The sequence below is a fragment of the Streptopelia decaocto genome (genome assembly GCF_964273445.1).
Source record: "Streptopelia decaocto genome assembly, chromosome: 1".
NCBI classification, from domain to species: Eukaryota; Metazoa; Chordata; class Aves; order Columbiformes; family Columbidae; genus Streptopelia; species Streptopelia decaocto.
Window position 1 is genome coordinate 42812148 of NC_138663.1, and position 22396 is coordinate 42834543.

General features: G+C 40.6%; 4 protein-coding genes across 4 annotated transcripts; 2 read left to right on the forward strand and 2 right to left on the reverse strand.

Moving 5' to 3' along the window:
* The first annotated feature begins 1559 nt into the window (after nucleotides 1-1559).
* On the forward strand, nucleotides 1560-2389 carry LOC309449508 (histone H4). Its single transcript, XM_082071679.1, has one exon. The coding sequence runs from the start codon at nucleotides 1605-1607 to the stop codon at nucleotides 1914-1916; it is 312 nt and encodes a 103-aa protein (XP_081927805.1). The 5' UTR covers nucleotides 1560-1604; the 3' UTR covers nucleotides 1917-2389.
* Nucleotides 2390-3482: 1093 nt separating this feature from the next.
* LOC309442114 (histone H3.2) lies at nucleotides 3483-4006 on the forward strand. The gene has a single exon (XM_082057642.1). It carries the CDS (start codon nucleotides 3519-3521, stop codon nucleotides 3927-3929), a length of 411 nt encoding a protein of 136 aa, XP_081913768.1. The 5' UTR covers nucleotides 3483-3518; the 3' UTR covers nucleotides 3930-4006.
* Nucleotides 4007-8503: 4497 nt separating this feature from the next.
* LOC309446849 (histone H3.2) lies at nucleotides 8504-9036 on the reverse strand. The gene has a single exon (XM_082066992.1). It carries the CDS (start codon nucleotides 8982-8984, stop codon nucleotides 8574-8576), a length of 411 nt encoding a protein of 136 aa, XP_081923118.1. The 5' UTR covers nucleotides 8985-9036; the 3' UTR covers nucleotides 8504-8573.
* Nucleotides 9037-10397: 1361 nt separating this feature from the next.
* Nucleotides 10398-10833, reverse strand: LOC309446853 (histone H4). The gene has a single exon (XM_082067004.1). It carries the CDS (start codon nucleotides 10811-10813, stop codon nucleotides 10502-10504), a length of 312 nt encoding a protein of 103 aa, XP_081923130.1. The 5' UTR covers nucleotides 10814-10833; the 3' UTR covers nucleotides 10398-10501.
* Between the last annotated feature and the right edge of the window lie 11563 nt (nucleotides 10834-22396).

A 22396-nucleotide genomic window follows, 5' to 3' on the forward strand; every position in this document is an offset into this window, starting at 1 on the left:
TTCCTTACCAGTGCAGGATACAGCTACCTTAATCAAAATCTCCTGGGAATGACAGAGGACCTGACTACAGAGTGCCCAGTTTCTCTCAGTGGCCTGCTGTCCCACAAGAGTCCAGTCATGGTCTCTGAACTTCCCTCCCTGGAAAGAGCAAACTAACTGTAGGAAAAAAGACATAATGAACTTAAGCAGCGCCTCTCCACTGTACTCCTGAATTATCTCCACAGCCCAATCTGGGATACTGCCAAGTTCCTCAGGGAACAGGACATTTGTTACTGGCTTGAGTCCTTAGGATGTCTTCTTCAGAGTCTTAGTGTTTGTCTTGTCCCATTTGGGTTTCTTTTAGGCCTATGCTGAAAAGTCTGTGCAAAAACAATATAGAAGACTACATTATTTGAAGGGCTTCTCATACTGTGATTTATCTGCTAGCAAATGCAACATCTGTTATCTGTGGCCTATGGGCAAATAGAGACTGATGATTGATTAATCTTATGTTGTGTCTTTATGAAAGGATACATTATACAAAACTGCTTGGCTTGTAAGGAAAAAACAAACACACACACAAACAACATACACACAATCAATGTCCATGAGAGGGCAGCAACAGCTCAATACCAGAAATGTTTTTCAGCTGTCCTGATAATTTTCAAGTTGAAAGCCAGTTACTCAGTGATTTTTGTTAAAAAGATTGTTTCTTATTTTCAACAGTAAAACCTCAGGATATTTTCATTCCCAAAAGAAAGTAAAACCAGATTTCAATACCTTCCTCTGAAGAACAAAACCACCCTTTAAAAAATTTATTTTATTTTTAATATCTCTAAAAAATAACCATACTATTGTCTATACCACTACAACAATAAAATATGGTAAAATATTCATCCAAAAGAACTGTTTTACGTTAAAAAAATTTAAAAAAAATAATAATAAAAAAAAAACCCTGAGCACGTAAATGTTAAACTCTCTATTACTGTATCTTTGCTGCTAAAGTCTCCTTGAAAAAACGTTCAGAAAGGCCGGAAAAAATGATAAGAGAAATTCAAGGCAGGGTAGAATTTCTCAGAAACGCGATTGGACAGATTTTGATGCAAGATGCTGTATTTAAAAAAGCATAAAAAGCAGTTTAAAACACTGAAGCCACATGTAAGAATCAATGCAACCAGATGAAATTGGACTACGTAACAGATATCCACATATTAAAATAACAATTACAGTGTAAAAAAGAAAAAAAAATAATTTAAGTGATTCAGTAACTAGAATACCGTTTTAAGATCGAGGTGGTTTTTTTTTCTAAATGATCGCAAAGTACCAAAGATTTTAAAAAATTTGTATACTTATACACAGAGGCCCAATGTTTTTGCTTTGTGAATAAAAGCGAACGTCCTCAACAAGGGCAGAAACACTGAACCGCGGGAACGGAAACTTGCACGAAACCGTCATTTTTTATACTAGCGGGGAGCGCGATAGGGAAAGCGGAGAGATGCTGCGGAGCGAGACCTAAGCCCCGCCCCTCCTCGCTGCAGTCCTCAAACAGGTCGGACTCCAACACATAAAGTCCGCGGACATCGCGTCGCTTTCATTCCATCGTTTCTGAGAGCTCCAGCAGCAGCATGTCTGGCAGAGGCAAGGGCGGGAAGGGACTTGGCAAGGGGGGCGCCAAGCGCCACCGCAAGGTGCTGCGCGATAACATCCAGGGCATCACCAAGCCGGCCATCCGCCGCCTGGCTCGGCGCGGCGGCGTCAAGCGCATCTCGGGGCTCATCTACGAGGAGACTCGCGGAGTGCTGAAGGTGTTCCTGGAGAACGTGATCCGCGACGCTGTCACCTACACCGAGCACGCCAAGAGGAAGACCGTGACAGCTATGGACGTGGTCTACGCCCTTAAGCGCCAGGGACGCACCCTCTACGGCTTCGGCGGCTAAAGCTTATTGCTCCCAAACCATCTCGAGAACCAAAGGCTCTTTTAAGAGCCACCCACTTTCTCCCAAAAAGAGCTGTAACATTGTTTCTTGATAAGGTGTCTGAAGTAATGATACAATTACCGGAGCTCGTTAAAAATCGTTACTGAGTACTTCCTGAAGGCTTTGTGTTTAGATATGTGTGATTTAATGTTCTCATTCTGATTAAGTTGATGTATCTTCAGCAAAACAAATCGATTTCAGCGAACCTCTGAGTTTCCCTTGCAAATGTTGACGTTTTTCAAACGCTCCTTGTAATCAAAACTGAATGTGTTCTTTACCTTTGTTCAAATCTTCTCTGATTTGCGTTAATTTCTGGAATAATGTTCAATGTATCGTGCTATAAAATTTTTGTCTAAGAAAATTCTTAATTTGCTTTGAGATTAATGTTTCCTTAATAACGTTTCAAAATAAATATCTTAATTGCTATGACCTACCGTCAGTTCTTTTTTTTTTTTTTTTTCTCTTTGAAAAGCTATTTCAGAAGTAAATCTAATGTATTCTATAGTATGTTGGGGGCCAGGGACCATGATCGAAAATTATGTCCCTGGCAACACATTTCAGGAAAATGCATCAAAAGGAGTCCTGTGTGAAAGCTTTTCTTATTCTATCATATAGAGAACGTTTTTGTCCAGGGAACGCTTCTAAATTATTGCTGTTCTGTTTCCTTCAACACCGGAAGAAAAAACAGCAACACCAGTTTTCCAGGTTTATATAAAACTCTTAGTAGTCATTTACCACACACAAACAATAGCAATCAATAAATATTCGCCGTCACTTCTGGTTTTCTTACAGCCTTAATGAGCAATTAGGTAGTAACTGCATATTCTTAAGATCTTAGTTTCACAAATAAATTGTGAGTGTTCTCAAAGTCACAAATTTACTTGACCATATTTAAGATCTCTCATGTTAAATTTTCTAGAAAAAAGAATAGAAAACAACATGAGAAAAATCGCTTAAAGATGTATCTGTATTGTTAAAGTTTGTTTCATCTGTGTTACAGCTACAAACCTGCACTATAGGATTTCTTAAGCATCTTGTCTTTAGTGTTCTGAGGTACTACGCGATTTTTCCTTTGCGGCTTTGGGGATAATGTGCCTATTGCTGTAAAAGGGATCTGTGTACGGAATTGAAGGAACTTTGTTCTTATTTTGCAATTAGCCCATACAAAACAAACTAACTAACAAAAAAAAAAATAGTTTGCGTTTTTAAGCACAGCCCCCGAATTTCACCCTACACTCGGCTTCAATCTATCAGGAGCCTGGCGGAGAGGGAAAGTCGAAGAAACAGAAGCGATGCGAGAGCCGCGTCTGCAATACCCGCTCTCCCAGGCCTTGGGCAGTCACCGAGGGAGCCGCGACCCGCAGAGCGGTGGGGGAGAGTAGGGGAGTGGGCAGCACGAATGCGGCTATCTTGAGCTCAGGCTGGGATTTTCACATCAACCAATGAGATTGCGTTTCTCCTTATCCAATCAGAGGCAGGGTGGCTCTATAAATAAAGACACCGTGCTGCCTGTGTGGTGCTCACTCCTGATTCTTTCTCAGGAAGAGCGGTTGTAGTTTGCGGATGGCGCGCACCAAGCAGACGGCGCGTAAGTCGACGGGCGGGAAGGCGCCCCGCAAGCAGCTGGCCACCAAGGCTGCCCGCAAGAGCGCGCCGGCCACCGGCGGCGTGAAGAAGCCGCACCGCTACCGGCCCGGCACGGTGGCGCTGCGCGAGATCCGGCGCTACCAGAAGTCGACGGAGCTGCTGATCCGCAAGCTGCCCTTCCAGCGCCTGGTGCGCGAGATCGCGCAGGACTTCAAGACCGACCTGCGCTTCCAGAGCTCGGCCGTCATGGCGCTGCAGGAGGCCAGCGAGGCCTACCTGGTGGGGCTGTTCGAGGACACCAACCTGTGCGCCATCCACGCCAAGCGCGTCACCATCATGCCCAAGGACATCCAGCTGGCCCGCCGCATCCGCGGTGAGCGTGCCTGAGGTTCCTGCTGTAGCTTCTCCCCGGCTCTAGCAGACACCAAGGCAGCCCACACAGACCCAAAGGCTCTTTTAAGAGCCACTACCTGCACAATAGAAAGAGTTGTATCACTGTACTTCAAATATTTATGTTTCAGAAATAATTATTTTGTTAATGTTTTTAAAGTGTACTGTGGATTTTTTTTTTTTATTTTACTTTCTGTATATAACCATTACTTCTTTTAAACCCTGTAAGGCTCTAATTTGCTTGTTCTGCATTTTAGCAGAGGCCTTTGCAAATGCTGAAGGTAACATGCACTTTAAACACTGGGCAAGGCAGAAGAGGTAAATTTGCAGGGAGATGTGTGAGCCCAATATATAATTTTAAGGACAGTGAGCAGAGCCATCTATCCAAATGGGGGTTTATATATTGCTATGACTCTACCAGTCTCAAAACAGCCTTTGAGAGAGAAGGGCTGGGGGGCGGGGAGAAAGCCCTGTCCAGGAAGGGCCTGGGCTCAGGAATTCTGCACCTCAAACTGGCTGGGTCTAGGCAAGAGCAGAAACTGCCTGCTGCTCACTGGGATCGTGTTACTGTTGAACCTGGATAAGACAGTCTGTTTTAAAGGGAGCTGCTGCCTTTCTCCAACTTTTGTTAACACCAGGAGCAAGAATATGTGTCTCAAAAGATTGGTTTTGAGGCCGGTCTCAAAATGGTGCATAACCATTCTGAAGAGATGGGCAGCCATAAGGCTTCTTTCTCACAGCATGGAAGCATACCTAAAAAGGCCAAGAGACTATGATTGAAAATTATTGTCCACAGAAATAACTATCAAGGTAGTCTGGATATGTTAGTATTGATAATACAAAACTGCAGAAAAAAGGTTTTGTATTTCTTTAATTTGTTTGTGGGGTTTGTTTTTTTGTTGTGGTGGTACTTTTGCTAAGAGTTTTATAGAAATTTTGAAGTGGAATTGTGCATATTGTTCCAATAATGAGTGCACGTGTATTTGTCTTTGAACTTGCACTTACCCCGGTAGCAATCATAAGATTTTATGCAGTCAGAAAATACACTGAGTTGTCAGAACTCTGCAGCCAGATTTCTAGGAGTCTCAGAAGATCCCCCAGGTTATATGTATATGTAAGCAGCTTTCAACCTTCTTTATAAGGATCCACCTTTGCTAGAATCATTACTATGAGACATGCACACAGGAATGGCCAGTCTAGTAAGAGCCTGAGCATTAAAAGAGAAAGTTAAGGATTATGCCTCAGATTCATAAAAGAGTACTAGCAGTTTTTACCATAATTTTGGGTATCATTTTCCTGTCTTCTTCCCAGTTGCAAAAGCTCCCAGTCAGTACCTGAGATGTAACAGTCCTCAGTGTAGCACTGAAGGGAGCTGTCAGAAGGCAAAGCTGTCACCAGCTGTCATTAGAGGCATTTGTGTTCTTTCTGTTAGACATGCTTTCTCTACTATAAACACAATCTGTCAGAGACAGCACTGTGATGGGTGAAAAAGAAAATTAGAAAGACCTAACATGTGTAGTAATCAGCTGAGATTAAGATTGATTTGGGATGTTTTTTGTTTGTTTCTTGGTTTTATCTCCATAAAGTCCCTCAAAGTTTGTTGATCTTTATGGGCTTGTTTTGAGACCAGGTTGTAATGGAAGTAAAGAGCTGCAGTATTACTAAAGTGATGAGTGGAATGAATGTGAAGCCCATGGTGGACAGAGGAGCTAGTCTGTTGGGGTTTTTTTGGTTTGGTGTTTTGTTGTTTTTGTGGTTTGTTGTTGTTCTCTTTTAAATGTGTGGAGATTTTTGTTTATTTGGTTGTGGCTTTTTTTTTTTTTTAATATGCCTTTAAACAGAACTTATAAGTATTTTTAAAGATAGATTTCACCTCTACTTATTTGTATGTAAATTAAAAAAAAAAATCTGAGTTGTTAGTGAATCAGAATAAAATAAATTTATATGATGCAGAGAAAAAAAAAAAGGCAGGTTTTGTAACTGAAGTTTTATACTATGGCATAATTAAGATTTTTCCTTGTCTTGAATGGCAGCACGATGTGAGAAGATACTTGGCACTTACAGCATGTGGAGTGAAGGAAACCTTCCAACAGGCCATAAATGTTCTGTGTTCTCTTAAGTGTCAGATGATGAAATATCACCTCAGTCCTTCTTTCTACTGGTTCAGTTGTCCTAGAGTATGTTTAATATTAATGAGAGGGGTGAAAAAAAAAAAAAAAACAAGCCACACAGAAGCCCCCAAAAAAACCTCTGTCTTATTTCTAACAAGTACCACTCTAAGATCCTACCCAGTCCCTTTTTGCAATTTTACTAGAGAGCATTGATAAGAGACCTGGGAAGATAGACAAGATATTAACTACTTATCAGTCACAATTAATAGTTTCATAATTCACTTTTGAGAGCATATTCCACAGCCTGGTATCAGCAAGGGCTCCCTACAGAGCCTGGGTGTGCACTACAAGCAGGCACTAGTACGTTGTTTCAATAAGTTCGTTTTTGTTCACACCCTGACCTCAATATTTACAATTGTAACAAGTGTGAGCTTTTAGCCCTTGCAACATTTGCTATACTCACAGAATTATTTGGTTTGGAAAGGGCCTTAGAGGTCATTTAATTCCAAGACCACCGGCCATGGGCAGGGACACCTTTCACCAGACCAGGTTGCTCAAAGCCCCATCCAGCCTGGCCCTGAGCACCTCAACACCTTGAAGTGGTGCTTAGCTACAAACTTAACTCATTTTAGTTAATAATACATTGCCAACAGGAAACAACAAATACAATCAGGATCGAGCCTACTGAAGACTTAGAGTGTAGTCAGACACACAGTGAACTTTAAAATTATAATATCCTTCCTTTCAAACTACATTTATAAGTGCAGTCACTGTGCTTTTCCAGCAGAAGCACTTCCACTTTTAACTTCATAAAATTGCCACTCCTTACTCTGCAAGTGGTGATGTACAAAGAGATTAATATTTCTGTTGGAAGTGACCTACAATGATCATCTAGTCCAAATGTGAAGTAGCTTCTTCCGTTTTATTTAGCTTATCATATTGTTGGAACCACAAAAAAATGAAAACAGATGGATAAAGCTGAGTGGTGCTAGGGCAGAGGGAAGTGGGAAGGAGACAGAGGTGGATGGATACTGCAAAGAATTAAAATTTGTGAGTCAATGTATGTGTGTATATATGTATAGAATATGTACATTTGTGTGCCTACATGCATTCATACCTACATGATTATGATATCAGTTATATCTAGCATGTTTTCCACCCTGTGTAGTGTTTCTAAAACAGACCCTATGACATTCCTTGCAGGGTTCTCCAGATTCCATGCTCCAATACCTGAATTTTATTTTCAGACCAATTTGGCCTGTAATGTTTACAGAAGTGTATTGGACAGGCCGGAGTCTATTCAAGGGCAAAAGAAAAGATGCTGTGACAACAAAGCAGCACAACTTCGAGGAAACTGAATGTTTTATTTGTGAATTCATAGAAAAGGTGTCTTATCTGAAATTCTAAAATAGCTAGTTTGCAAATCTTGACACAATCAGCCAAGAAACAGAAGTGAACTAAAGGCCAACTAATCTCCTGACTACAAATGTTTATCGAATAAATTCCATTCTAATAAATGTTCAGCTCCTTATCCTTCCATGTGTATTCCCCCACTGACTCCACCATCTTTTTATCAATAAACACAAAACGTTTGTTCTTAGTTCTAAAAACCATATAAGCATATTTCCTAGAGGCTGCTCATCTATTACAGAGCTGTCAAGGCTTGGCAGCTGCTCTGCTCCCAGACAAAAGCTATGAAACATTCCCCAGTGCAGGTGCTCTCCATTTATTTTGAAAATGGGAGGGAGGACTTCCCAGAGTCCAGGATCCACCAGATTCTTTTTGTTTTTTTCCAAACTCTGCTTTATCCTATGCTTCAGTCTTTCCTAGAAATCATAAGGCAGACAAATAAATTGAGGGTATAAAACACAGACTAATTTTGTCTTAATAGTACTTTTGTTTTATACATCACAGAGAAGAAGGGCTCTCAGATATCTAATACAGTGCTAGGAATTTCACAGTACACCTTAGTAAGAGAATATTTGTATCAAGCTTATCTGCCAAAAATACCTCAGGTTATGCCACATTGCTTAAAAGTAAAAACCTGCAGTCCTCCATAAAGCCATTGAAAAATTAAATATTTTACAGTGGGAAGAATTACAGTCTTCCAGTTACTCTTTCATTATAGCTTTTGCCACAGTTAAAATAATTTTTCATGTACCTTACCTGACACTCTTTTTTGTTTTGTGCAGTTGTGTTTGTTTCTAAGCCTTTTATTATTTAAGGCCATTATTTAGGAAATCTTATATTTTCATTTGAATTCCTGTATTTAATTTCAAAAGACCTCTCAAATACAATGTCCAGAGTAACCAGCTGAGCACGGAGCTAGAAAAGAGGGGAGTCTAATTACTGAAAGTACTGGTTCTTATAAGATAGAGCCAAAAACTTGCACTTTGATTAGAAGTTCAAGTCTGGTATCAAAGTACAGAAACAACTGTGTCACAGCTCTTTTGTGCTATGTGGTGGCTCTTAAAAGAGCCTTTAGGGTGCAGGGATAAAGGATCAGAGGCGGAGGCTTGTGGCAAGAGCCTCAGGCGCGCTCGCCGCGGATGCGGCGGGCCAGCTGGATGTCCTTGGGCATGATGGTGACGCGCTTGGCGTGGATGGCGCACAGGTTGGTGTCCTCGAACAGCCCCACCAGGTAGGCCTCGCTGGCCTCCTGCAGCGCCATGACGGCCGAGCTCTGGAAGCGCAGGTCGGTCTTGAAGTCCTGCGCGATCTCGCGCACCAGGCGCTGGAAGGGCAGCTTGCGGATCAGCAGCTCCGTCGACTTCTGGTAGCGCCGGATCTCGCGCAGCGCCACCGTGCCGGGCCGGTAGCGGTGCGGCTTCTTCACGCCGCCGGTGGCCGGCGCGCTCTTGCGGGCAGCCTTGGTGGCCAGCTGCTTGCGGGGCGCCTTCCCGCCCGTCGACTTACGCGCCGTCTGCTTGGTACGGGCCATTACTCAGGGAGAAGTGAGCTAACTCTTTGCAGCTAGTGCTATGGAATGATAGCACTGCGCTTCCGTGCCGGCTTTTATAGAATGTTCTCCTCTCTGATTGGCTGGCACCAATGCACCATTATTATTGGATGTTTTCAAATTCGAAAAGCCCGCCTGGAACGCGCGCCTTTTTTCCAACGGCCTGCCCGCTCTCACCCTCCCCCCGTCCTGCACTCGCCGCTCATGTTTTCGTTTTTATCTGTTTCTAATAGCAATTTTTATGGTCCATCTCGAAAATGAAAACCGTTAGCAATTTTTAAAGGGAAATGAGTGATTCTAAGTTATACAGTCCTGAACGCATACAAGAGTCAGTTGTTGGTTTTTTTATTATTTTTTTTGTCCTTCTAATTCATTAGACTTCAGCTTTGAAAAGTAAGTGTTGGAGACACTTTCCTCAATAGGGAACCTTATAAAGTTTTTTTGGGGGTCTTGGATTGATGGATTTATTGATTTATTTTGGCAGGGGGGTGATGGGTTTGGATTTTCTGTTTTTGTTTCTTTTAACCTAGAGTAACTTCACTCTGAAAATAGTAAAAAAACAGACTTCAATGGGGATTAATTGCATGTGAAAACACTCTAGTTCAGGGGATAGTATTTCCAACTTCTTTGAATTTCATCATAATGCTGTTACTTACTTAAATACAAACTTACAGTCCATGAGCTTTCATTTTTTTCCCTGTGTATGATTCTGCTCTATTTTTTTCCTCCAAGCCTGAGTGAAGAGTGAAGGGAGGACTGGAACTGATCCTGAATACTGAGAACTGCTCCAGCTTTAGCAGCTATAATTTTAAAGTTTTTGTAAACTTTAACATACTATACGCATGAAGAATAACTCATAACTCCCCAAAAACTAGTTTCAGAGGACAGACTTGGGATCATTCCAGTATTTAAAGCTTTATGAGAAACGGCACGGGCAGGAACAGCTGTGACATCTCCCATCCCGTGCCCGCTCATTTCGAAGTGCTGATCCCCAGTACGGGGCTTAACACAATTTAAATACAAATACGTATGTGCTTCTGCTCCTGTTTACTCGATTAGTGAAAAAACACAGACCACAATAACAGATGCCCACAGGGCGATGCGTTTGTGCCTAAGTCGGGTCAGCTCACCAGCTCGAGGGGAGCATTTGGAGTGTTTAACTTATTTAGATCGATTTTTCACGAAAGCAAAACAAATCCTTATATACTAAATTACGATATCGAATCACCCCCTTCCCGAATTTCCTGATCTGTTTAACTAGCAGAGTCCTTAACGTATTAGCAACACACATTCAGTTAATTATCTAGTGCTTAACAACTATAAAAGATACATATGTAGTAACTTACGGGAAATTCCACTAATGGAAAAAAAAAAAAAAAAAAAAAAGCTTGTTAAAATATTTTTTTAGCAGGCTGGAAGTAACACAGCTCTTTTTGGGAGAAAGTGGGTGGCTCTTAAAAGAGCCTTTGGTTCTCGAGATGGTCTGGGAGCATAAAGCTTTAGCCGCCAAAGCCGTAGAGGGTGCGTCCCTGGCGCTTAAGGGCATAAACCACGTCCATAGCTGTCACGGTCTTCCTCTTGGCGTGCTCGGTGTAGGTGACAGCGTCGCGAATCACGTTCTCCAGGAACACCTTCAGCACTCCGCGAGTCTCCTCATAGATGAGCCCCGAGATGCGCTTGACGCCGCCGCGCCGAGCCAGGCGGCGGATGGCCGGCTTGGTGATGCCCTGGATGTTGTCGCGCAGCACCTTGCGGTGGCGCTTGGCGCCCCCCTTGCCGAGCCCTTTCCCGCCCTTGCCCCTGCCAGACATCCTGCTTCTGATGCACACAAAAAGCTTTGCAACGAAATAGGGATGGTGCGGCGGACTTTATGTGTTGGAGTCCGACCTGTTTGAGGACTGCAGCGAGGAGGGGCGGGGTTCCCGCCATTTTTTTCTGGCACCGTTACAGCTCCAGAGGGACGGAATATCGCTTGCTGTTAGCTGTAAAACAGTGCTGTAAAGTCCACAAAAAAAAAACATCTCCCCCATAAAAATTCTCAACAATGTACATATTCGTAACAATTGGAAAGCTTTTTGCTGCCTCCTTGGATTTGTATTAACCCTTTTGAAATACATATGTCTGTATTTTGTTTTATTGCTGTGGCTGAAGGTTTTTTTTAATTACTTTAAATTCTCTTTATATCTTTGGGGTTTTGTTTTGGTATTTAAAGTTCTATGAACTGTGCCTCAAAAGTTTTAATGGTTTGAAATAACTTACTCGCTTTAGGGAATTTTCCACAGTATCCCTGCTGTCAGGTTTTCTAATATATTTGGTTTGCATTTTGCTTTCCACCTCCTATTCCTTACATTGGAAGTTTGATACTCTCTTCTGATTTTAACATAAGCAGTTTTGAGTCTCAAAACGCATATTAAGCAGAAGGCAGAATACAATCCTTTTTAAAAAATATGTGACTACCTGTATATTAGATTATGATTTTTACTAATTTTGCTCATTTGAAACTCCTGCTGTGAGGATTTTTTCCTCATTTTTCTCATAATATCCTTTAGTATAACTATAGATTTACATTTCTGCTACCTTATACAAGAAAGAAAAGCACCTTTTTTGTTGTTGCATATGAAGCTTTTCAAATGTTAGTAGTTGTTTTATGGGTATAAATCTATAGTGGCATTATGTGGGATTCTGAATTAGTATTTATAAAAGTAAGGAGCAATCCTCTTCTAACAATGTTATAAATGTCACAGTATAAGAACATCTCAACGTGGAATACCCACTGGAATAACACATTATACTTTGATTGATACTTTGATTAGAACATATAAGCAGTTTAGTAACATGGAATCAAGACAGATTTAATTATGTGAAAAGAGAGGCAAATTATTAAGCCTCGAGTGTACTGAGAACACTTGCTGTCTCCTCATAACATTTAGGCTCAGTTTCTGGTTTCCATTTGTAGGTTTTCAGCTGCCTTGCTTATAATCTGTTTTTGCTACTAAACTGAGAAGGAGTACCTTATTTCTGTCTGTTTACTGCTGGTAGAATTACATTCCATCATAAAACTAAAGGAGTGTTTTGTTCTCTGTTCTCACATTAAAAGGCTAAAAGAGGAGCTCATTATCCTGATATTTCACATATTGTTTCTAATACTGTCCTAGATATTTTCATGGTCAGTATCAAATCTATGACTTCTGGGTTGTTGCTTTCTGGGGTGGTTTTTTTTTGCTTCTTTCTGGCTATTTTTTGTTGTTGTTTTGGTTTGGTTTTGAGAAGATAACAAATATGATTTACGTGAAAATTTTCTTCTCCCTAGCTAATCTGCATCACTTCAGAAAAGGAGTGTATTAAGAATCATAGGAATGATCTTTGCTTTCCCCCTCTTTCAGTATGAAGCAACCCTTCCTGAACTCTTTTAATGAGTTACTATTGTTCACCTGATTGAGGCATTCACAGCTTGTACTCCTGCTGCGGAGGTGCAGAGGAAAGCATAGGTTTAATGGAGAGTCTCTTTAAACTGGGGTACTCCTAAGTACACCTACTTTATCTTCCTGGAAGGAGTGAACAAGTGAGCTGAGTATGATACTGGAGATTAAAAAATATATTATGCTTGCTACAGTTCTCATTTATACAGAACTGGGAGATCACAAAACAAGCTCAAGCCTTTTCTGCTGTAAGTAGCCTAAAGAAGGATTCCAGAATACAGGGATTCCAGAATACAGGGATTCCAGAATAGTTTTGAGTTTGGGGTTTGTTTTGGGGTGGGTTTTTTAATTGATATTTGAGAAGAAACTTCTTCTCAGTGAGGGTGACAGAGCACTGGAACAGGCTGCCCAGGGAAGTTGTGGAGTCTCCTTCTCTGGAGACATTCAAAACCCGCCTGGACATGTTCCTGTGCGACCTCACCTAGGTGTTCCTGCTCCAGCAGGGGGATTGGACTAGATGATCTTTTGAGGTCCCTTCCAATCCCAAACATACTGTGATACTGTGATACTGTGTGTGTATTTTTGGTGACTGATTGTTTGTTTTGTGTTTTTTTCTTGGGTTTTTGTTGTTTGTTTTTTTGGTTTTGGTTGGTTGTTTTTCAGGTGGGTATTTTTTTGATTTTTTTTCTTCATTATCACTTTATTTTCTTCACTTAGTAGTTTCTCACTAGCAGCAGAGCACTTAATTTCAATACTCCTCCCTTTCTTCTCTCCAACCCCTGTCTACACTTAGTAGTGATAGTGACCAAGCAAAAGCCCTTTTTTTTTTTTTTTTTCATTTAGCACATATGTAAACTAAGGACAGATTCAAAACAAGATGGAATCAAAACAGATTAAATTCTGTGAGACAGAGTCAAGTTACCAAGCCTCTAGTATACTAAGAACACTTGCTTTTGCATCCGGTAGATAATTAATGTGATGCTTTTTCACTAGTGTTCAAAGTCTAGCATCATAACATACGGTTCCTGTAGGATATTGTGTTTGTTTCTATAACCTCAGGGTGAGTAATTAGAACATACAGGTATCAGTTTAATCCTCACTTTAAAAACTTAATTCATGAAATGTTAATAGAACTTCAGGCTTCAAGTTTTGGATCAATATTAGGCAAAACATCTACTGTCAGACATTGTATTGTAAAAATATATATGAATAAACTTCTGGAAGGGTATTAATATATTTTGAACTTGTAGTTCTGAATTTTGTATTAGTATTGGACAAGCTTTTATATTCCTTGCACTTTCCACTCATTGGCAGTTGGTGCTTCATTCCCTATTCAAAATTTTCTCTGTCATTTTAAAGGAAAAATCAAATTGCAATTTGTTCTTTGTAAATATAATAAGATGGGCTGTACAGAGCCCTGCTTTGCACTGTTATCATGCCTTGTGATCTGCCATGCTGAAAACATAGTAGATCTTACATGGACTATCTGGGAGAGAGAAAGAAATTGTCCCCTTGTACTGAAAACCTGGGTGCTTTTGACAGACCAGCACACCCCCACAGCAGAGGAGAGCTCCGAGAGGGAAAAAAGACAATGAGCTGGAGGAATAATGTGCTATAAAGAAAGCTGTGCTTATCTCAACACCAGGGAGACTGGAGGGTTACCATGGTTTTAGATAAGACAGCTGCACCAGTGAATCATCAGGTTCCCTCAGACAACTAACAAAGAAGAATGACTTCCTGAGCAAGGCAGGTCAGCACAGGGTTGGGGGGAGGGGGGACGGGGGGGGGGGCGGGCAGAAAGAGATGTATATGTGGCTCAGGCCAACATAAAGTATACAAAGTGGACAAAAAACAAAACAAACTTTGCAGAGAGCAGTGGGCTTGAAATGGTTTCAACCAGCATATTCCTCCCCAGCAACTGGACCCAGCATTCTGATAATGAGAATACAAAGACCAGTAACAAGAATCAGGTTTGCATTGTAATTCAACTGTATGTTGAAAATGCTGTATTATGCTTGTGATGCAATCACAGTACATTGCTGTATCACTTTGTTAAGTTAAAATCCCATGTAATACCAAATATGCTCAATAATGAAATTTAATATTAAACATTAAACTCTCTTCATGCATAATATCTAAAAGAGACTGGCTACAGAGAATTTAACTTTGACAGCGTGGAGATGTGGTCAACTGGGAGCTGTCTCTACATGTGGATAAGACTCTAAACTGCACAAGATCTGACTTCTTTGGCACACTCTGGGTTTCTAAATCTACCACGGTGGTCCAAGTTTTCTGCATCCTCATGCCCACATACCCCTTCTTCAGTTCAGCATTTAAGCCATGATGTAAAGCTATGTTTCCTGAGAACAAGCAGACCACATGATTTTGGTAAGATATATTTTAAGCACAGAAAACTTTTATGTTTAGACTGAGGCCCATGTCAATATTTGCATGTGTGGAATTGCCATTTGGAAGGAATCTCCTGGCAGTATAATAGTTGCAGAAGTGCTTCATGTTACTTAAGTAAAACTAGCAAACCATGTCATCTAATGTTTAAATGTTACAGCTATTGACTGGCCAGTGTGTTGATCATATCTATTTGATAGGTACAACAAGAGATGTGGGAGAACTGTGTTCATGAATTTAGTCTAATGACTGGTACTTTGGTAACTAATTTCATCTCTCCCCTCCCTCTTTTCCACTTGCTGAGACAGTCAGAGGTGGAGAGTCCCATTCTCATATTTTTATTTAAAGGCTCCTCTCAGCCACAGGTCCAAGCAGTTGGGCTGTAGCCCTGGTTTGGACTGTTTACACCCTGTGTTTTGCTGCCAAGTCCAGAAACTACATAGGGATTGATAAATCAAGAAAAGACCTCTGTTGTGGCCCAGCAGCCTGGGCTGACCTTTGAGGATGCAGTTTGCAATGCACAGAGAGTGGCTGCTTACAGATCAGAAGATGATCCATTCAGTGGCAAAATCCTCCAGAAGTCATCTTTCTTTCCCTCTGCTATGCCAGCTGTAGGAAAGGGCAAATGAACGTTGTCTGAGTCACTGCTGTGTCGCTCTGCAAACCAGCAGGAGCCAGATGCCATTTCCTCATGGAAAATGACACCACAGGACTAGTCACCGCAAGAATGCATCACAGGAAGGGACACTGCACACTCACTTCTGAAGGAACGTTGTGCCTGGCAGGGACTGGCACGTAAGCACTTGCGTGGCCCTCTCACCACTCGCACCTACTCCTCACCAAGACATGTGTTTCAGGATTTCATTCAAAAAATGGTGTTTGTGCTAGAATTTAAAAAATACACTTTCTGAGGTGTTTCTTTCACGCAACAATGTACCAGCTGTTAGGACAGCTGTTTGTGGCCAGCCTAGCATGACTCCAGAGTCATGAGTGTGATGTGTCTCACTTTACCTTGGAAGGAGGTTTACATGGGCTTCGTTCCCACACAAGCTGCAGCCTTCTTAAGATGCATACGTCTCTCTTCCCCCACCCTTATCAAAGCATTAGGAAACATCCACTCATGACTTCTGACTGCAGACTGGCAGTTCCCCCCATCTGCTGCCCCTGTCTACTCCCTCAGCATGGGCAGGGTGCTGGCAGGCTCACTGAATAGGTCGTGTAGCTGAATAGGTCTTTGAAGAAATGCTGAAGGAACTCGTAGACCATGTTTTAGGTTTCAGAAGACGTTAATGTGCCCAATTCTTCATGTGAAAAAGAGAAGGGACAGGGCCAATAACCTGTAACTGGGGGAAGGGGTGCCCCTCTCTGCCCAGATTGTTTTTCTTCCCGGCCTCCAGGGTTCTCCAAGGAAGACCACTAAGGATCGAGCCCAGTCATACCTCTCCACCAGGCACTCTGGTTGGTTTCCCTAAACAGGGTGACCCATGATGCTCAGAGCTCTGTAGCACACCATACAAATCTGCTCTTGCATTCAGGTAAGGGACAGCAAACAGCAAACTCAGCAACTACAGCTGATACCTGACTGTTTCTCTTTAATGCTCACTCTGCTTTCTAAACTGGCATTTGAAGCAGCATAGATGTCCTAATACATTGTCTATTGACTAAGCTAGAAAGATATATCATGAAACCAATGTAAACTCTATACTTCCTGCTAGCTGAGACTGATCAGCTGTTCTCCTTGCCTGGGCTCCTGCAGAGCTGCACTGGGCAGTAAGTTTTGCTGTTCAACTCTGACAGCTCTATAGAGTCGAAAGTACTCAACAGCAGCTAAAGTACTGCCCTGTCCAAACAGTCTCTCTGGAGCATAGTTTTCTAATAAATGAATCTACTGTGGGCATCTCTGTGAGGATGTATTGAATTTTGTCTTGGGCTCTGTTTTTCTGGAAGAAGCCAAGTCTGGAAAATGGTGACATGCATTGTGTCAGTGTCTTCAGACACTGCTGCTGTGTTTTGTTACAGTAATTCTTGGCTGGAAAACCAAATACTTCAGTTGGAAACCCCTGCTGCTTACACGGTTTTATTTATGCTTAGACTCCGGACACAGCAGTAGACTTTAAGGATCCAGCAGTTGAGAAAGTCACCACAACCTCCAGGTTCTGTCCAGGTCAGACCAGTCATTTCCCAGTCTATGCTGATGCAAGTAGCCATTCTACTTCATGTACAGAACTTTGCACTTTGCTTTGACAAAGTGCAAAAGATTTCTTTTGGCCCATACCTCAAGTATATTAAAGTCTCTTTTAATGCAATATCTTGCTTTTAGCACTGTCTACCCTCCCTAATTTGGTATCATCCACACATACTAAGGATACAATCTCTCTTATCATTCAGGTCATTACTGAAAACACCAATTAATATCAAGTATTCATTCAGCCCTGAGACATTCTTTTCTTTACTGAGTGCCTGCAGTCACTAAGTTATTAACTACAGCCCTTTGGCCCTGTTTTACAGACAAATTTTAAACATCAGCTTGCTGATGCTACCCATATTCCCTCAGTTGCCAAATGAGAATATGGTGTGAGATGGTTCTAAAAACCTTGCTAAATGCCAAATGTATTGCATTCTGCACCCCTCCCCTGTCCGCAGAGATTCCCTTTAACCTATAGTTCTGTGATAATTATCAGTATCTAGACATCAGCAATTTTTGTTGCTTTACACCCATCAGCAGCAGTCAACTGAACACATTTAATTCCTGATAGCTGTTCCATTTTGCTAATTCTTGGAGATCCCACTATCTTCCCAAGTAACTTTCTCCAGTGTGTCACTCTATTCCATATCAGAAATTATTTCTTTACTGCTAACTTGCTGCAGCAAAGAAATTCAGTTCTTTTTTTTTTCTTACAATGTACACTGAGGAAAAATTACTTCTTTCGTCTTTATGCTTTAGATGAGAAAAAACTTCAGGTTTTCAGCCTTCTATTTGAGTCAGAGAACTCCAACACTATGTGCCTTCCCATTAGGGAATAGTTCTTTGACCTCTCTGATAATTGCTGTTGTTCTTTTCTATGTAGTCTCTTATTGCTTACATCTCAGTACCTGAAGTCCAGTACTTAAAAACTAGGCCTTTGTGTTCCTTTCCTAATACCTGGTAACATACTGTTGTTGATTCATTGTCAACTTGTAAGTGTAACCTGAAGTTCCAGATCTAGTCAAGGGCTAGTCAACTACTATTGTCCAATATTTAAAAAATGGACATATTTATTTCTAGGTGATTAATCTTATACATTTTGAACACAGTGTCTCCAGTTTATCAGGCATCTTTCAGAATATAAACTGTTCTCCATAATTCCAGAATTTATTTGCACTTCTATTTATGCCCTGTAGACTATACTTAAAAATGAATTAGTCTACATAAAAAAGTAGAACACAAGCCTGCTCATAACTGGGATTGCTATGCGTAGTAATACTACTACTACTAACAATAATTCTCACTCCCAGGGATGGGTGAAGTTAAATTTGTTTACAAGAGGACATCTGATCCAAAGTATTTCAGGAGCTGGAAGGAATATTTTATTGCTTTAAGTTGTCATTTTTTGGACAGACAGGGAGATTTTGAGGCTGATTCATTAAAACGCACAACTGTTCTTTTTTGCTGGTAACCAAATATTTAGCAGTTATGGGAGGCAGGACAGTCACCTCTCCCCACTTTTTGATCACCCCAGAATGTAGGGAATTTTTTTTTTTTTTAAGTGGCAGTTTTCCTGAGACTATGACTAGTCTTAACAAGTCCTACAGTCATGGACATACATGTTCACTGAGCCAAATCAGACTAGCTCAAACTGGTCTCAACATGCCTTGAAACTAAGGCCTGTGTGAGAAGTAACAATGTTTTTTGAAGCTATTTTTGTGTAACTACTAAAATTTTAAAAGTGGCAGCAATGCCCCTCAAGAATAATCTGTACATGGGTTTCACAAATCAATCTGGAGAGAGACTATTTTCAAAATAGTACTGACAGAAATTATTGTTTCTCCCCAATCAGTACTGGTGAGATCCATCCAGAGTGCTGTGTCCAGTTCTGGGCTCCTGAGTGCAACAGAGATATGGACATAATGGAGTGAGACCAGCAAAGGTTCACGAAGATGATCAAGGCACTGGAGCATCTTCTATATGAGGAGGGGCTGGGAGAGCTGGAACTGTTGAACTGTTCATTTGGAAGAAGAGAAAGCTCAGAAGAGTCTTGTCCATGTGTGTTCAGATACTTGGTAGGAAAGAGTAAAGGAGACAAAACCAGAGTCTTCACAATACTGACTGGGACAGGAGGCAATGGGCATGAACCGAAACAGGAAATTCTACTTAAACATAAGATTTGTTTTTTTGGTTGGTTGGTTGTTTTTTTGGTTTGTTTTTGGTTTTAGTGTTGTTTTTTTTTTTTTTTTTGTTGGTTGGTTGGTTTTTGGTTTTGTTTTTTTTTTTGTTTGTTTTTCAAGGAGTTTTTTGTGGGTTTTTTGTTTGTTTTTTTTTTTTGTTTGGTTGGTTGGTTTTTGTTTTTTAACTAGCTGCCAGAGAGGCTGTAGTGTCTCCCTGCTCTATTTGACCCTTCTATGAGCATGGGGTAGGATTTATTGCATTAGGTTAGAAGGCAAGATATGTTTTTTAAGGGGATGTGATTGCCCTCACACTGAAATATCTGTCAGTGTAATTTTGTTAGGTTAGTTGAAGTACAGGCTGCTTCAAAAAGGTGAAGCAAATTTTAAATCACTACAGTTTTGAAACTGGATCCATCTTTTTGAAACACCCTGTGTATATCTAAAAGGATACAGGCTTCTTTACTACTGACAGCCCTTCGACATCTTGACTCTCCCCTACTATATAAACTTTTGAATTGCTGAATAAGTATTGTCAATATTGTTGCAGCACACCAGAGACTTGACTAATGTTTTTTTATCTTCGTGTGGTGCTTTTATTATTAATATTGAGAGTGACTACCTAAATGACTAAAAAATCATTCTTTCTAAGAAGATGGCATACTTCAATTAGAAGTTCATAATTTGTCTAGGTCTTCACCATGCTAACAATAGTAATTGTAATTAAATCAGTGTAGGCTTTCAGCTAAATTGGGTTAATCAGCTTACCAGGATTGTTCTCCTCCTGCAGTCTGAATGTCTAATCTGCTTCTATACGTCTAATCTGTTTCTACTCCATGTGGAACTTCTGTCTTGATAAAAAAAAAAAATATATATATATATATTTTCTGCTATACACTTTTAGGAATAACTTCTGTTATATGTGAATTATTTTTTTTAAAGATCCTTGCATTGCAAAATGTGCTGGCATTTTGTAGGATCTTCTGTAGTCTGTACTAGCACTTATACTGCTAGGCAAGGAAGGAAGCCAAGGTGTGTTTTGTGATGACTCCCAGAAATAAGGTTCTGTTTTGGAGAAGTAAGAGTATGCTTTTCAAGGAGGTATAAGAAATTGGCTTGAGGTTGTGAGGGTGGAATAAACAGAACCTGTATTTAGACAGGATGTTTTGAAAGGAAAAGCAGCATAGCTTTCAGTCTTTGCTGTTTGATTGAAATTTAGTATAGAAGGAGTCACATTTAAATATTTGTCTATTCATATGGAAACTGCAAACAATTTTTATTACATGCTCACTCTCAAAACGTTTTTATCACGTAGTGTTGCCTGGCAATGAAAAATATTAAAAACTGTTCCACACTCTACCACTGATTTGCTAAGTTATGCGGTGCGATGCTTGCTTTGTCTTTTTCTCTTATCTGTAAAACACCCAAGGCAGTATCAATGTTATTTCTACAGTAAATTGTGATTGGCCTCTCTAAAAACTTAGAATTTTTATGTTGGTCTAGTGTTGCTTATAACAGTTGTTTTCAGCCATACAAACCTGATTTTTTTTCAGAGCAGGTGACAAGTTTATTTTATCCAATTAAGAAGAAAATGTCATTGCTGGGACGAGGTGGGATATAACCCAAGAAAAGCCTCCGCTTTTCACACCTCTTCATATATTTCTCATAGCTCTCTCTTTCTTTAAAAAAATATCAGTTTTTTTTGGAAGTGGCTGATAAGACCAGGAAAATTATGACCTCTCAGAAGCAGACTGGGAATAATGGTCTATGCAGAATAAGGCCAGTTTGATGGTTGAGGAATAGGTACAATAAAGGATGCTGATACATAATGCCAGAGTGTCTCAGACTACTAGGGGAAAAGTAAAGAACTTAGAAGTGCAACTCAAAATAGTTGGCACTTGGAGGAAGGAACTGTTTAAAAGACATGCAGATATACCTGGAAGCAACCAGGTCTAAAACTGGAAGTACTAAATGCTGCTTCTTGAAATCCTCACATCATGACCTTCTTCATCTGCTTTCTTTAAAAAAATGGAGATCATCTCATGCCTTTAAAACTAGTCAAAGAGTAGGGACAGCAATCCCTATATGCTATGGATGGAGTTCAAGTTACTGCTGCTACTTAAGGAGAAGGATCTGAGAGCTCTTCTCCCATCTTTCTAGCTCCTGTCTTTATCTGTAATGTGCAGCCTGTTAATGGGGGAGGGGAAAGAAATCTCTCCTCTCCTGATGGACAGAGATCAGGGTTACAAAGAACAAGCTTGAAAGGAGACTTGCCCAAATACATGGATGTAAGGGATGGAGCTAGTGAAGAGCACGCACTCCTGGGCCTACAACTGCATTCTTGCATCAGTGATTACTGTCCACTCCCAGTTACCCTCGGCATCCTGACCAGTTTCAGGTGTAATAAACTAGATTTGTAGAGATATATCAACAAGTCATCAAAGCTACAGAGGTTAAGGCACATTAAGCTTCTTTCAGTCCTTATTTCAAGGAGAATGTGCATTAGATTAAGCAGACCTGGACAGATGAAAACCCTTTCCGGCTCTGCCTTTGTATCACTTACAGTCTCATTCTGCTTTATGTCCAGTTCCATCCACTTAACCTGGAAAATAACACCTTCATCTCACCACAAGCAACTCCCTTTTTACCTCTCAGGAAAATATTCCTGCTGTTCATTTGAGTTACCAGTCTGAGCCTTCAAACTCTATGGCTACTGGGGATTTGATTGTGTTTCTTATGTGGACAAGATTTCATGTTCACAAGAGAAGCGCAGCAAATTTCACAGCCCACTTCACTACGCCTTACAGCCTGATTTTTTACTCTGGAGTACTGAAAAGCCTCATTTTTTCCCTTTCTATGCTTTTCCCTTCCTGTCCTCTCCTCCAAAGTATTTATTAGCTGGCCTACATGCAGAAATAACAGAATAAAAATAGAACTAGAAGAGAATATTAAAAAGTGACATTTCATTTTATTCATTTTTGTTACACTAATGTACCTCAATTACCCTTGTCATTTTACAATCTATCTCATTTCAACTAAAAGTACTTACTTTTAAATATAATTTAACGGTGTCTTCCACATTTGAAGTATAAAAATCAATGCCAGGGCTTTTTGCACTATACTACTTTTCCTTTAGAATCTCAAATTCTATAAGAGATGCTATAAGAGATGTTCCTTTGCTGAAATAGCCAATTGATTTTTTTCATG

What these genes read in the sequence shown, in the direction of transcription:
- LOC309449508 (XM_082071679.1), top strand. Translation starts at nt 1,605, where the DNA reads ATGTCTGGCAGAGGCAAGGGCGGGAAGGGACTTGGCAAGGGGGGCGCC.
- LOC309442114 (XM_082057642.1), top strand. Translation starts at nt 3,519, where the DNA reads ATGGCGCGCACCAAGCAGACGGCGCGTAAGTCGACGGGCGGGAAGGCG.
- LOC309446849 (XM_082066992.1), bottom strand. Translation starts at nt 8,984, where the DNA reads ATGGCCCGTACCAAGCAGACGGCGCGTAAGTCGACGGGCGGGAAGGCG.
- LOC309446853 (XM_082067004.1), bottom strand. Translation starts at nt 10,813, where the DNA reads ATGTCTGGCAGGGGCAAGGGCGGGAAAGGGCTCGGCAAGGGGGGCGCC.